Source organism: Ylistrum balloti, unplaced genomic scaffold, assembly GCF_031769215.1.
Source record: "Ylistrum balloti isolate Yb309-2 unplaced genomic scaffold, AGI_CSIRO_Ybal_v1 Utg369920, whole genome shotgun sequence".
In the NCBI taxonomy this organism is placed as follows: domain Eukaryota; kingdom Metazoa; phylum Mollusca; class Bivalvia; order Pectinida; family Pectinidae; genus Ylistrum; species Ylistrum balloti.
In genome coordinates, this window is record NW_026782038.1 from 591,523 (window position 1) to 605,458 (window position 13,936).

At 36.5% G+C, this 13,936-nt stretch overlaps 1 protein-coding gene across 1 annotated transcript in view; it reads left to right on the forward strand.

Annotated features, from left to right (window-relative positions):
• LOC132546903 (WD repeat-containing protein on Y chromosome-like) overlaps nt 1-11,639 on the forward strand; it is a 47,160-nt gene extending 35,521 nt beyond the window's left edge. Inside the window, exons 13-22 of the mRNA XM_060210630.1 lie at nt 1,923-2,107; nt 2,464-2,643; nt 4,401-4,537; nt 4,903-5,048; nt 5,354-5,524; nt 5,753-5,837; nt 6,207-6,361; nt 9,480-9,581; nt 10,053-10,202; nt 10,969-11,639. Of these exons, the coding sequence (XP_060066613.1) occupies nt 1,923-2,107; nt 2,464-2,643; nt 4,401-4,537; nt 4,903-5,048; nt 5,354-5,524; nt 5,753-5,837; nt 6,207-6,361; nt 9,480-9,581; nt 10,053-10,202; nt 10,969-11,226 (1,569 nt within the window). The 3' untranslated portion in view covers nt 11,227-11,639. The remainder of the gene's footprint in view (nt 1-1,922; nt 2,108-2,463; nt 2,644-4,400; nt 4,538-4,902; nt 5,049-5,353; nt 5,525-5,752; nt 5,838-6,206; nt 6,362-9,479; nt 9,582-10,052; nt 10,203-10,968) is intronic.
• Nucleotides 11,640-13,936: the final 2,297 nt, after the last annotated feature.

Sequence of the window (13,936 nt, forward strand, 5' to 3'; positions counted from 1 at the left end):
ATTTATCCTTAGGTCTATACAGTTTGTGAGTGATGATTCAGATGCTGATGTAGGTGGGATGAGAAAGACAGATTTATCCTTAGGTCTATACAGTTTATGAGTGATGATTCAGATGCTGATGTAGGTGGGATGAGAAAGACAGATTTATCCTTAGGTCTATACAGTTTATGAGTGATGATTCAGATGCTGATGTAGGTGGGATGAGAAAGACAGATTTATCCTTAGGTCTATACAGTTTGTGAGTGATGATTCAGATGCTGATGTAGGTGGGATGAGAAAGACAGATTTATCCTTAGGTCTATACAGTTTATGAGTGATGATTCAGATGCTGATGTAGGTGGGATGAGAAAGACAGATTTATCCTTATGTCTATACAGTTTATGAGTGATGATTCAGATGCTGATGTAGGTGGGATGAGAAAGACAGATTTATCCTTAGGTCTATACAATTTATGAGTGATGATTCAGATGCTGATGTAGGTGGGATGAGAAAGACAGATTTATCCTTAGGTCTATACAGTTTATGAGTGATGATTCAGATGCTGATGTAGGTGGGATGAGAAAGACAGATTTATCCTTATGTCTATACAGTTTGTGAGTGATGATTCAGATGCTGATGTAGGTGGGATGAGAAAGACAGATTTATCCTTATGTCTATACAGTTTGTGAGTGATGATTCAGATGCTGATGTAGGTGGGATGAGAAAGACAGATTTATCCTTATGTCTATACAGTTTGTGAGTGATGATTCAGATGCTGATGTAGGTGGGATGAGAAAGACAGATTTATCCTTAGGTCTATACAGTTTGTGAGTGATGATTCAGATGCTGATGTAGGTGGGATGAGAAAGACAGATTTATCCTTATGTCTATACAGTTTATGAGTGATGATTCAGATGCTGATGTAGGTGGGATGAGAAAGACAGATTTATCCTTAGGTCTATACAGTTTGTGAGTGATGATTCAGATGCTGATGTAGGTGGGATGAGAAAGACAGATTTATCCTTATGTCTATACAGTTTGTGAGTGATGATTCAGATGCTGATGTAGGTGGGATGAGAAAGACAGATTTATCCTTATGTCTATACAGTTTATGAGTGATGATTCAGATGCTGATGTAGGTGGGATGAGAAAGACAGATTTATCCTTATGTCTATACAGTTTATGAGTGATGATTCAGATGCTGATGTAGGTGGGATGAGAAAGACAGATTTATCCTTAGGTCTATACAGTTTATGAGTGATGATTCAGATGCTGATGTAGGTGGGATGAGAAAGACAGATTTATCCTTATGTCTATACAGTTTATGAGTGATGATTCAGATGCTGATGTAGGTGGGATGAGAAAGACAGATTTATCCTTAGGTCTATACAGTTTATGAGTGATGATTCAGATGCTGATGTAGGTGGGATGAGAAAGACAGATTCCTGAAGGTTCGAAGGAAATTACTAATTAGTGTTTGGAAATAACAAATGATTTAAGGAAGTAAATTATGGATGTATACAGTCAAAATTAATAAAAGGCCCTCACATATAGGGAAATACTTGTCTATAGGTGTCAGTCCCTATACGACATACTTCACTTTATACATGCAGTACTTACAATGTGTATTAGCATGTATTTAACTGACATCAGTACCAGGTGTTTTCTATAATATATCATATTACATCAGTAACTACATTGTGCTAGTACAGGTATTCCCGTTGTGTAAATCCCGTAAGAGTCTTTTCAGTTTCAAGTGAAATGAAATTTTTTTTTTTTGATTTCTATTCACATCTGAAATAAAGAAAATTAATTCAGGTGAAGTTTTATTCCTTCTCATACACAATATTTGTCTGTATTTCTAAAACAATGTGTTTTCTTTAACAAACTTTTCATGTGAAATATGCCATATCTATAGGTATGTGCCATTTGATGTGTTTCAGAATTTGTATGTCCCAGCAAACACAGACTGGAAAGGGGGACAACTCCATGCAGATGATATTTTAGCAATGGACTTTTGCCTGCCTCAGTTTCTGGCCACTGGTGGGTTTGATGGTGAGATTACAGTCTGGGACCTAGAAACAGAGAAAATATTTGTACGACTGCGAAGAGGACAGAAACCAGACATGTAAGCTGTTTAAACAGTTACTAACTTTGTGAACTCCATCAGTTCAGATTATTAATGTTCTAGCAAAGATAAAGTCACATGTTCCCAGACTGAGATAAGAAAATTGATAGTGAATCTTTAGAAATAATTTCAAATTATTTAAGTGATGTTCAAATTGTTCAGATAACACAGAAAAAGTGATAAGTTAGATAGACATTGTGTGAGTCTATAACACACTTACCAGTTAACTTGCTGATCTGTTCTACTGAAAAACATTTTCAAGTCTTTTACACTATTTCACATGTGTCTTCCCGAACAAAGTGTTATATAGGGGAAGTCTTATGTAATATGATATATATACTATCTATTATAATCAGAACTAAGAAAATTGAGGCTATCCAGGAACAACACAGTTTCCTCAGTAGTTACAGTACCATGGACATGCTAGAGGAGGCTCAGAAGTCATCCCAGACCACCTCTGGTCCACGACCTTCCTCCAATACTCTCCTGTCTCGTCCTAACTCACGCCACAGGAAGTCACACAGAATAGAAAAAGGGTAAGAAAAATATGGATATCTAAATTGAGCTTAAATGAGAGTCTTACCTTCAGAACCAGTTCTACCCCGAACGGGTCAAAGACCTGTTACAGCTTCATCTATTATTGTAGTACAGAACTAGTTCTACCCCTAACGGGTCAAAGACCTGTTACAGCTTCATCTATTATTGTAGCCCCTAACGGGTCAAAGACGTGTTACAGCTTCATCTATTATTGTAGTACAGAACCAGTTCTACCCCTAACGGGTCAAAGACCTGTTACATCTTCATCTATTATTGTAGTACAGAACCAGTTCTACCCCTAACGGGTCAAAGACCTGTTACATCTTCATCTATTATTGTAGTACAGAACCAGTTCTACCCCTAAAGGGTAAAAATGTAAGACCTATTACATCTTCATCTATTATTGTAGTACAGAACCAGTTCTACCCCTAAAGGGTCAAAGACCTGTTACATCTTCATCTATTATTGTAGTACAGAACCAGTTCTACCCCTAAAGGGTCAAAGACCTGTTACATCTTCATCTATTATTGTAGTACAGAACCAGTTCTACCCCTAAAGGGTCAAAGACCTGTTACATCTTCATCTATTATTGTAGTACAGAACCAGTTCTACCCCTAACGGGTCAAAGACCTATTACATCTTCATCTATTATTGTAGTACAGAACCAGTTCTACCCCTAACGGGTCAAAGACCTGTTACATCTTCATCTATTATTGTAGTACAGAACCAGTTCTACCCCTAACGGGTAAAAATGTAAGACCTATTACATCTTCATCTATTATTGTAGTACAGAACCAGTTCTACCCCTAAAGGGTCAAAGACCTGTTACATCTTCATCTATTATTGTAGTACAGAACCAGTTCTACCCCTAAAGGGTCAAAGACCTGTTACATCTTCATCTATTATTGTAGTACAGAACCAGTTCTACCCCTAAAGGGTAAGACCTGTTACATCTATTATTGTAGTACAGAACCAGTTCTACCCCTAAAGGGTAAGACCTGTTACATCTATTATTGTAGTACAGAACCAGTTCTACCCCTAAAGGGTCAAAGGGTAAGACCTATTACATCTATTATTGTAGTACAGAACCAATTTTACCTTTGTATCTACTTATATGTACACAATAATTAGGAAATTGCACAAGTTCCATACCAGATCAAATTTGGTGGTTATCATACTTGATCACTTTGAAAATAAAAATCTTGTTGTATTAGATAACCCCTGAATAGATCTGTTGTCAATATTATTATTACATCATAGTGTAAAGATTACAAAAAAGTTACTTTTTTTCTACCCCACTCTTTGAAGATGGTATATAGTACATGTACAAGGTATCTCATGAGCCTCCAGACAGATTAAATTCATATTCATACCATAATATCACCTAGTAAAGATGTGATATATAGTAATCATTTTGTGTCAACATGTCGGTGGAAAGCTTGGTTAAGATAGCTTAGATTTGGTTCATGTTCACACATCATGCCATTAACTTGATTAGCTTTTGGTGGGCATTGGTCAAGGTTTATTGTCAATGGTCAAACTTGAATACTTTGGAAGTAAGAAGCTAATGTAAAGTTATCTTATGAAACCCTTCATTAATTTCATTTTCATTCATACTGTGAAGTCAAACTGTCGGTCAAGGTTTAAGGTCAAAGATCACCTTTGACCACTTTGAAATGTAATTTCTCCTTTACCACGGGGTTGATTTACCTATATTCACACCATCACATCATGCTTGACTGATTTGCATTTACAGGCAGCCTGTTCCTGTTGATAAACTCCTGTTCCTGCGAGCACGCTGTGCTGGAAGAGCAATGGAGGCTGCCATGCTGGTATCTAGTGAGGCTGGTCACCTAAGATGGTGGTGTCTCTTCACGGCTAAACACGAGATGGGTGAGTAACCACAGACAAATTGATATCATGTCAGGCTCATTACTTACACTGGTGGTGTTTTTCCACTGCAAAACTTGGGATTGGTAAGTGTAACTACAGATAAAATGGTATCTTGTCACTTTCATAAAGTGTTTAATAAAAAGGAATAAAGTAAAATGTTTTACCCCTGCTGCCGGGCTGAAATTAGAGACTCTTCTTTCTCTAGCTAAGCACTATATAAATTGACAGAAGTGAAATTCACATTGGCTGTGGCTTGTAAGGTGACCTCACATCTTCTAACAGTCTGATAGGTATAATAGGGATGATGCTGACATATATTGTTATGTATATATATTATGTATCTATATTGATATTTTATTTTGTAGGGTATTTCTATGTACCAGACACAAAAGACGAGTCAGTATTAGCCATGTGTACAAACCTTAGTAACTCATGCCTTATCACCGGTGATACTACAGGACAGGTCAAATCATGGGACATCTCCGAGTACTGTTTACATACAACAGAGAGGGTAAAATATATCCCCACAATAGACTGACTCAATCTCCCAATATAAAATGTAGCCAAATAAGTTTGTCAAACATTGCTGAAATATTTCGTTGAGAGCTTAACTGGCACCAGGTATCCATGCTATGTGTATATCCTGTACCAATATGTTGATTTCAGGACAAAATCATGAAAAAATTTACATATGGAACTAATAAATTTCAGTGAAGGTGATACTGCTAGAAAGACCAAATTGTTCAGGTCAAAGTTCAATGTTCAAACTGATGATATTTTTGCCATAACATGATCATACTTGTTGTTTGTTTGTAGAGAGTGAAGACATGTCCGCCTCTGAATGTGTCCTTCAAGGCCCACGACTCTGCTGTGGTCAGTGTGGAGTATGTTACACACGAAGCAGGGGAATTCATCCTTACTGCCTCTACAGACAAAACAGCACGGCTCTGGACCATGGAGGGTCACTACATAGGAACGTTTGGTCAGGTAGGTAATATGTGACAGAATTTAATAACATTTTTGTAAGAATTTGGAAATTTCATTTTGTGTAGAGTTCTTACATTTTCACTAATTTTTCTATGGAGGATGATTCACTCCCCTTTTTTTCATTGAATACTGACACACATTGTATACTCTCACATTATTTACAGAAAATGTCAAAATTGAAAGAAGCTAGACTACTTTAAATTTTAAATTTTGATATGTTTTTATCAGAAAAAATTGTGGAATCTGAAGAACAAAATGACTTGGTGTCATCCTAAGACACCGTGGGATATGACGGGGACCAGTAAGACAGAGGGTAAGGAGCAGGAAGCTTGACTGGTTGTCATACCTATAAGGTGTAAAATGATGCTGTTTGATTAAATATCTCAAGAAAGAGTACAGGTCATTTGCCATATCTGGCTGCTGCAGTAGATTTTAACCAGTTTAGCTGCTAGCAAAAGTGTTCTGATTGTTATAGGCTAAGTGTCAATTGTTTTGTATTACTTACTGGAAAGAAAAAGTGAAAAACCATCTTGTCACTATTGACCTGTCATAGTCTGATAATTTCAATTTCAATTTTAGCTCACCTGGTCTAAAGGATTGATCTATAAGATAGAGAACAGTTGGTCAGTGTAGGCTTAAGTCATCTAGTTAGTTAGTAGTGTTGTTTGATTTGTTATAACAGGTGATAAGACAAACAACAACAGCCAATCAGATATAGGTATGGAGCCAGAAAATGTACAAGTCAAAAATCACGAGGAAAGTTCAAATAAGGACAATCGGGAGGTAGTGGAGGAGAAGGAAGAAGAGGAGGAAGATGTGGAAGATGAATCTGTGGAGGTGAGTTCACGTGACATTGACCTTTATGTTGTAATGGTGTTGTAACATGTGATATTGTGGCTAATATGACCTTGTACTTTTTCCTTGGGATGTGTTCTGTACCCTTCTTTTAACTTCTTAGATGTATAGACATACATTGATTATATAGAGGGGGTACTTATGGTGGTAGGTTTTTTAAATATTGTTCAATCATAAACTGTAATAATCCAGAGCACCACATTAAGTGGATGAATTTTGATGTTTTATTTCATCACCCTGATACTGTTTGGTATCTACACTCAACATGGACCACCCACATACCAACCAACTCACTTGGAACTGACATTGACTCTATATTTATGTTGATATTAAGTGAAATGTAAACTCTTACATAATCATACATACCTCAACAGAAAAAAGGATTCACTCAATAAAATTATGTCTTAGATTTTTCTGAAATGTCCAAAGAAATATTTAGTGGTGGAATAAGGAAACATTCTGTCTCTAAAAACCAAGAGAATAGACTACCATATAAATATTGTAATCAACTTAATTTGAATATATCCTTTCTATATTACACAAAGAAACTTAGTATATTCATAGAAATAATAAGTCTTAACCACAAATAAACTTGATACATTGAAAGCTAGGATAATCACTCCTGAAGAGCTGATAGGTCACATGGAAGGAAGTCGGTATCCAAAACCTTATTGTATGATATATATAGCACCCCTTAACATGTTGATCTATGTAGTCACAGATAGGTGAATATTCTCCAGTGACTTCCATTATACATTTGTGTTCCTCTGAAATAATTCTGCATGTATATTTAAATTTAATGGGGTTTGTGATAATAGTCTTTTAATATCAACATAACGACAGCATCAAAGATTTGTGTGGAATGTTTGTATTGATATTGTGATATCTTCCATCATTCTACAGCTGTATCATTAGGGTTTTCTTCAAATTCCTCACAAACACAATGCAAAACCTTCATATTCTGAAACGATTATCAAAAAATTAGAAATACAATATAATAAAATTTATAATGAAGAAAAATTGGAATAACACAATCATTTGAAGACACAAGTGAAAAGGGTTTTTTTATATTCTTTTACTTATAAAATTTTTAATAACAATGTTTAATTAATTTAGGACTTGTACTAATATTTAACAACTTGTAAAACAGAAATGGTTTTTGTGTTTGTGTTGGTTTGATGACCCCTGTGTAATCAGGTTATTTATGGCTTGACCAGAGAACTGACCGACTAACCAATACTAGTGGAAGGATTGTATGTTTCTAACACATTCATCAGCAATATTAGAACTAAAGTGACTTTACTGTCAAAACCTTGAGGGAACTAAAAACATGAGTAGGTGGAAGACCTATGGAAAAGTTGGGGAGGGAGGGGGTACCATTCAAAAGTATCATGGGATGTTATGGGATATAAGTTTACGGAAAATTTTACCAGCTGAGTGGTGTGATTACTATTGAAGGTGATTGAAATCAGTGTGTGATTGAGGTTTTACCTCTAGTATTGGTCACTCATTTTCTGTGGAAGTTGTTTTTTCCAAATTGTTAGATAATCATATAACATGTTTAGTAACCATGTGGGCAATTATACAATTCATTGGTAACCATGAAGGCAATCATACAATTCATTGGTAACCATGAAGGCAATTATACAATTCATTGGTTACCATGAAGGCAATTATACAATTCATTGGTAACCATGAAGGCAATCATACAATTCATTGGTAACCATGAAGGCAATTATACAATTCATTGGTTACCATGAAGGCAATCATACAATTCATTGGTAACCATGAAGGCAATCGTACAATTCATTGGTAACCATGAAGGCAATTATACAATTCATTGGTAACCATGTGGGCAATTATACAATTCATTGGTAACCATGAAGGCAATTATACAATTCATTGCTAACCATGTGGGCAATTATACAATTCATTGGTAACCATGAAGGCAATCATACAATTCATTGGTTACTATGAAGGTAATTATTCAGTTCATTGGTAACCATGAAGGCAATTATACAATTCATTGGTAACCATGAAGGCAATCATACAATTCATTGGTAACCATGAAGGCAATGATATTGTTCGTTGCTAACCATGTTGGCAATTATACAATTCATTGGTAACCATGAAGGCAATTATATTGTTCATTGCTAACCATGAAGGCAATTACATTGTTCATTGCTAACCATGTGGGCAATCATAAAATTTATTTGTAACCATGGTATCAATAGTCAGGTAGCTGGTTTAGTTACCTTGATGTGTGGATGTTTCTATGGTAATCTTGTTGATACATAGTTTGCTGGTCAAGTGATGCTGTATTGACCTCACAACAGGTGTCAGGTTGTCCCTAAATCATAATGATAATGCTTGTTACAGTAGATTGGTGACAACTTTAATTACCCTGGGATTGGTAGTCAGAGAGTATGTCTTTGGTTACCCTAGGATTGGTAGACAGACAGTATGTCTTTGGTTACCCTGGGATTGGTAGTCAGAGAGTATGTCTTTGGTTACCCTGGGATTGGTAGTCAGAGAGTATGTCTTTGGTTACAATGGGATTGGTAGTCAGAGAGTATGTCTTTGGTTACCCTGGGATTGGTAGTCAGAGAGTATGTCTTTGGTTACCCTGGGATTGGTAGTCAGAGAGTATGTCTTTGGTTACCCTGGGATTGGTAGTCAGAGAGTATGTCTTTGGTTACCCTGGGATTGGTAGTCAGAGAGTATGTCTTTGGTTACCCTGGGATTGGTAGTCAGAGAGTGTGTATTTGGTTACAGTGGGATTGGTAGTCAGAGAGTGTGTATTTGGTTACCCTGGGATTGGTAGTCAGAGAGTATGTCTTTGGTTACCCTAGGATTGGTAGTCAGAGAGTATGTCTTTGGTTACCCTGGGATTGGTAGTCAGAGAGTATGTCTTTGGTTACCCTGGGTTTGGTAGTCAGAGAGTTTGTATTTGGTTACCCTGGGATTGGTAATCAGAGAGTGTGTATTTGGTTACCCTGGGATTGGTAGTCGGACAGTATATCTTTGGTTACCCAGCACCCTGTACACATTTAGTTGTATGCACTGTGGCTGTTGTTTATAGACCTCCTTGCCTACACAGGCTACCCAGGTGGAGGGACAAAATGATAAGGGTCACAACCTAAACATCAAGGTCAGGGCACAGACTATTGACCTTGGGTCACTACGACCTGAGCGCTCAAAGGTAGGTGGTTGCCATGCTAATTTATTGCATGTTTTTTGTTTTCTAATTCTTTCCTTACACTCTAATGATGTAATGTCTTTTTGTTTTTGTTTTTGTTTTTTTCTTATTACAAAAATCTCAGGTCAGAAGTTTTCAAAAGCCAAACCGTGTGAGACAAAATAAGAAAATTAAACTTCCTCAACTGTTATGAATTAACTAGTAGAAAAATGATGTTCAAGAATAGTCATGATGATGATGGATGCTTTATATTAATCAATAATTTTTGATAATAGAAAGTTTTAATTACAGTTAAGTAATGCAGTTTTTAATGTGAACATAACATACAGAAGCAGGAATTGTGATTCTATTTCCTTGAGTTTCTTTATTTTTGATATGATTAAGAGAGATTTTGTTGTTGATACGATAAGGAAAAATGTATGTGGTAAATTTGCATTTTGAGGTTGACATTCCTTTTTAAAATGCTACTTGCAGACATTCCTTGGCTCCAAGGTAGCAAAGCAATTACAGAGTATGAAGACATGTCGTATGGACAGAAGGAACAGGCTGGCTGAGGATGTAGACTTTACTATTACTCAGAGATATGGCAAATTATGCTCCCCTTTCCAGGCTCTTCAAACAAAGGTAGGAAATCACAAATTGAGTATTCCTTTCGGACCTTCAAAACAAAAGTAGGTAATGATAAATACCTTTCTGATCAAAGGTTTGCTGCAACTCCCATCTCCTGACCACCTTGCAAATTGTCTTCTTTGCAGGTCCTCCAAAGGCAATCCATTTTTGGTCCTCTATATAACCCCTCCCTCTTTCAGGTCCTCCTGACAAACGTTAGTAATGACAAACTGTACTCCCTTTCCATGCCCTCCATACAATTGTAGATCATGAAAAACTGTCCCCTTTCCATGTCCTCCAGACAAAAAGGTGTTTCCCATTCAAGCCTCTAGACAAACCTAGGTCATGGCAAATTGTCTTCCCCTGTCTAGTTCCTCCAAATAAAGGTAATTGATGACAAACTGTCCTCCTCCTTGCAGGTTTTTCAAGCACAGGTAGGCAGTGATAAATTATCACCCTCTTCTTCAGGTCCTCCAGACTAAAGTTGGTCATCTCAAACTGTCCTCCCCCTTCCAGACAAAAGGAAGTCATATATAATTTGACCTCCCCTTTTGGGACCTTGAATCATCCTCTCCCTTCCAGGTCCTCTGAACAAATGTAGGTGATAAAAAACTGTTTCAGATCCTCTACACAAAGGAAGCTTCTACAGCCTTTAATGCTTCTAACAAAGTCACCTAGACCTACCATGGTCTATATATCTTTCTATCAATGTATAATAAAGTAGTTGATGCAAACTTTCCTCTCCCAAAAAATTAAAATAAGATGATTTTGATGTCTGCAGGATGTTGTCGACGTGAAGCTGCCAAGCATGCCCATGAGTCAAAGAATGATCAACAAGGGGTACACATCAGATAACATGACAGAGGAAATGCTGAGAAACATGGACTTTTCCTATGGGAACCCTGACACCCCTCCAAGTAGTGACCAAGAAAAAAAGGTTACTAGTGTCCCAAAGTCTGACAAGACTTCCACACCTGCCAGTAGAAGAGGTGCACCAAGACAAATCTCTGCTGTCAAAAAACACAACACTGTTGTATAGTATTACTGATGATGACACCTACCAATGATGTTAACTTGTGGTCTTCTGCAGAGCAAATTTTTACACTGACAGATAGGGTTGTGGCATCCGGAACAGCTCATTGTGGATATAGTTGAATGAGTTTGGTACAAGTCATTTTCACTTGACCAATGGAAATACTGTTTCAGTCAAACATACATTCACTGGTCACTGATATAGTCTCATGGTCCATAACCTGAATGGAAACATCATCAGACAAGTGTTTACAAAGCAGTTGGTCTATACCCAACTGTGTCATGCATATATCCAGTGAGACAACCTAATAAAGGTTAACCGATTAATGCATGGTGAACAGGAAAATGTCTTAAATGAACTATTTATATGTATCCTTGGAAGAAACAAGGGGAGATAACTCAACAACTAAGATCCTGATGAGGTGCCTGGTACTACTGAGGTTGTTCTTTTGTCCATTTTTTGGTTTCGTTTTGACACAATATCTCAAGTTCTGCTAGGCCAATTAGTGCTTCTTTTGTTGGAGTGGTTGATTGGTCCTGGGGTCAAAAAGTCATCTCCATTACTACAAATAGAAAATGGATTTCAGCAAAATATGTTCAATTTTATTTGGATGACTACAATAAAACTTTTTCCATTGCTTCTTCATAGGAAGATCTAGTTTTTCAATTGATTTTTATGTTCAGAGATCAAAGGTAGAGATCACCATTATCATAAATAGAAATGGGAATATATATGAGGTAAACACGATCATATCTAAATGTTACTGCTAAATTAGGACATAATGAAACATGACTGAAATCATATGAGAAGTCATATGACCACAGGTCAAGTTCATTAGGTCAAAGATTGGTCAAATTTGAAGTATTGTGCTTGCAGATATTCTGTTATGACATAGTGAAGTGTTAACAGCTGTTATCAAATGAGAAGATGGCTGAACAAAGGTCAAAGTTTGAGGTCAAATTTGAAATGTTTCATTGGTAGATCTATTTTTGTTATGACATAACAAGCATTATTACCTGAAATCAATTGAGAAGTCACCTGACAACAGATCAAGGTCACCAGGTCAGAGGTAATTGTCAAGTTTGGAATATTTATCTTTATTTCACAGACATTTTATTGTGTCAATAAGGAAAGAAAATAAGGAAAATGCTCATCTCCATCTAGGTAAACACCTGTACATGTTGGTAGGATATGTGTGGGAATTTCTCACGCAACCTCTTCCTGCTCACAGAAGAATCTTTTCAGGGAGACAATCCAAACTCCTCCCAAACCATGAATAATTTGATATGGGGACCCAAAAAAATACTACCTGTGACAGGAAGAATCTATGTGACAAGTTTATTTCCATCCAAGTAGACAACTGGATAACTACATCTACATACTACATACCCTTGACAGGAAGTATCTGCTGGGTGTATCTTAGTCCAGGAAAACAACCCAAACCTTCTAATTAGTAATAATTTGATAGACAGGTACCGAAATATCTGCAGACAGGAAGAACCTGTCCAGTGAATATATTGAATCCGTCCAGGGAGACAGCCCTAACCTCCAAGCCAAGCCAACTGATTATATCTACATACCCATGACAGGGAAAATCCGTCCAGTGAGTTCATATCTTTACTATTAAGTCCATCCAGGGAGACAACCTCCAATTTTCCATCGTCATCTGATTTGATTTTTCCTGAACTGCTACAGATGTCATGGTAGTGGATTACTGGCTTCCTCCATTGGCAGATACAGTTTGATGACCTTTATTTTCTATGGTTTTTTATGTCTTTTTTTTATATGTCTTAAGTTTTAATTATAAAGATAAAGATATTTTTGCTACTTAGCTGTATTACAGATATGTGCTCATTGTATATATGCACACAACAAATGTTGTTAGTTACTTACCAATATGACTGAATTTTATTCATTTATATACTGTGATATGTCTCTTTATGTGTTACTGGATGTCATTGCTCTTTTTTTTACTGTTAAAATGTGATTTAAAGAAATATACTGTTTAAGTGTATAATTGTTATCAGTAAAGCTACTTTTACTGTTTATTTTTTTACAAGTTCAATTTTGTGTAAAACATAGATTTATAAATATGAAATACATGTATGTAATGAATATCTGTGTTACAATGACCGAATCTATTATCAATAGCCTAAAATGTTACCCATAGCAATTCATTTGTTTGGGTGAGAACAACTGATGTACAACCAGTGTATCTTTTTGGCTATTTTTATGACCCTCCCTTCCCAAGTCTCTTAGCCTTCTGCTTTGCTATCTCGGTCAAGGATGATAGACTGGTATGTGGTGTAGGCTGGTTTGGGATTGTACATTATTTTGGGGATTATAAGCTATTTTGGAGATTCCGGGTGTAGGAAGTTTTGGGATTACATGCATTGGCCAACAATTTGGGATGTAGGCTGATTTGGGGCAAAGGTTTGTTTGGGGTGAAAGGCTAGTTAATGGTGTAGGCTAGATTGGGGTATCGTGCTTTGGGGTTATAAAGTATTTTGGGATAATATATGGTGGTTTAAGGTAATATCGGGTGGTTTGGGGGTATAGGACAATTTGTAGTGTATGCAACTTTGGAATAATATAGGCTGATTTGAATGTTTTGAAGGATAAATCAGACTTGATGTATGCATGTGACTGGAGTGTGTAGAAACTAAAGAAAAAGCACAATAAAACACACTTTAGGTAATGTACAAATGTAATATTG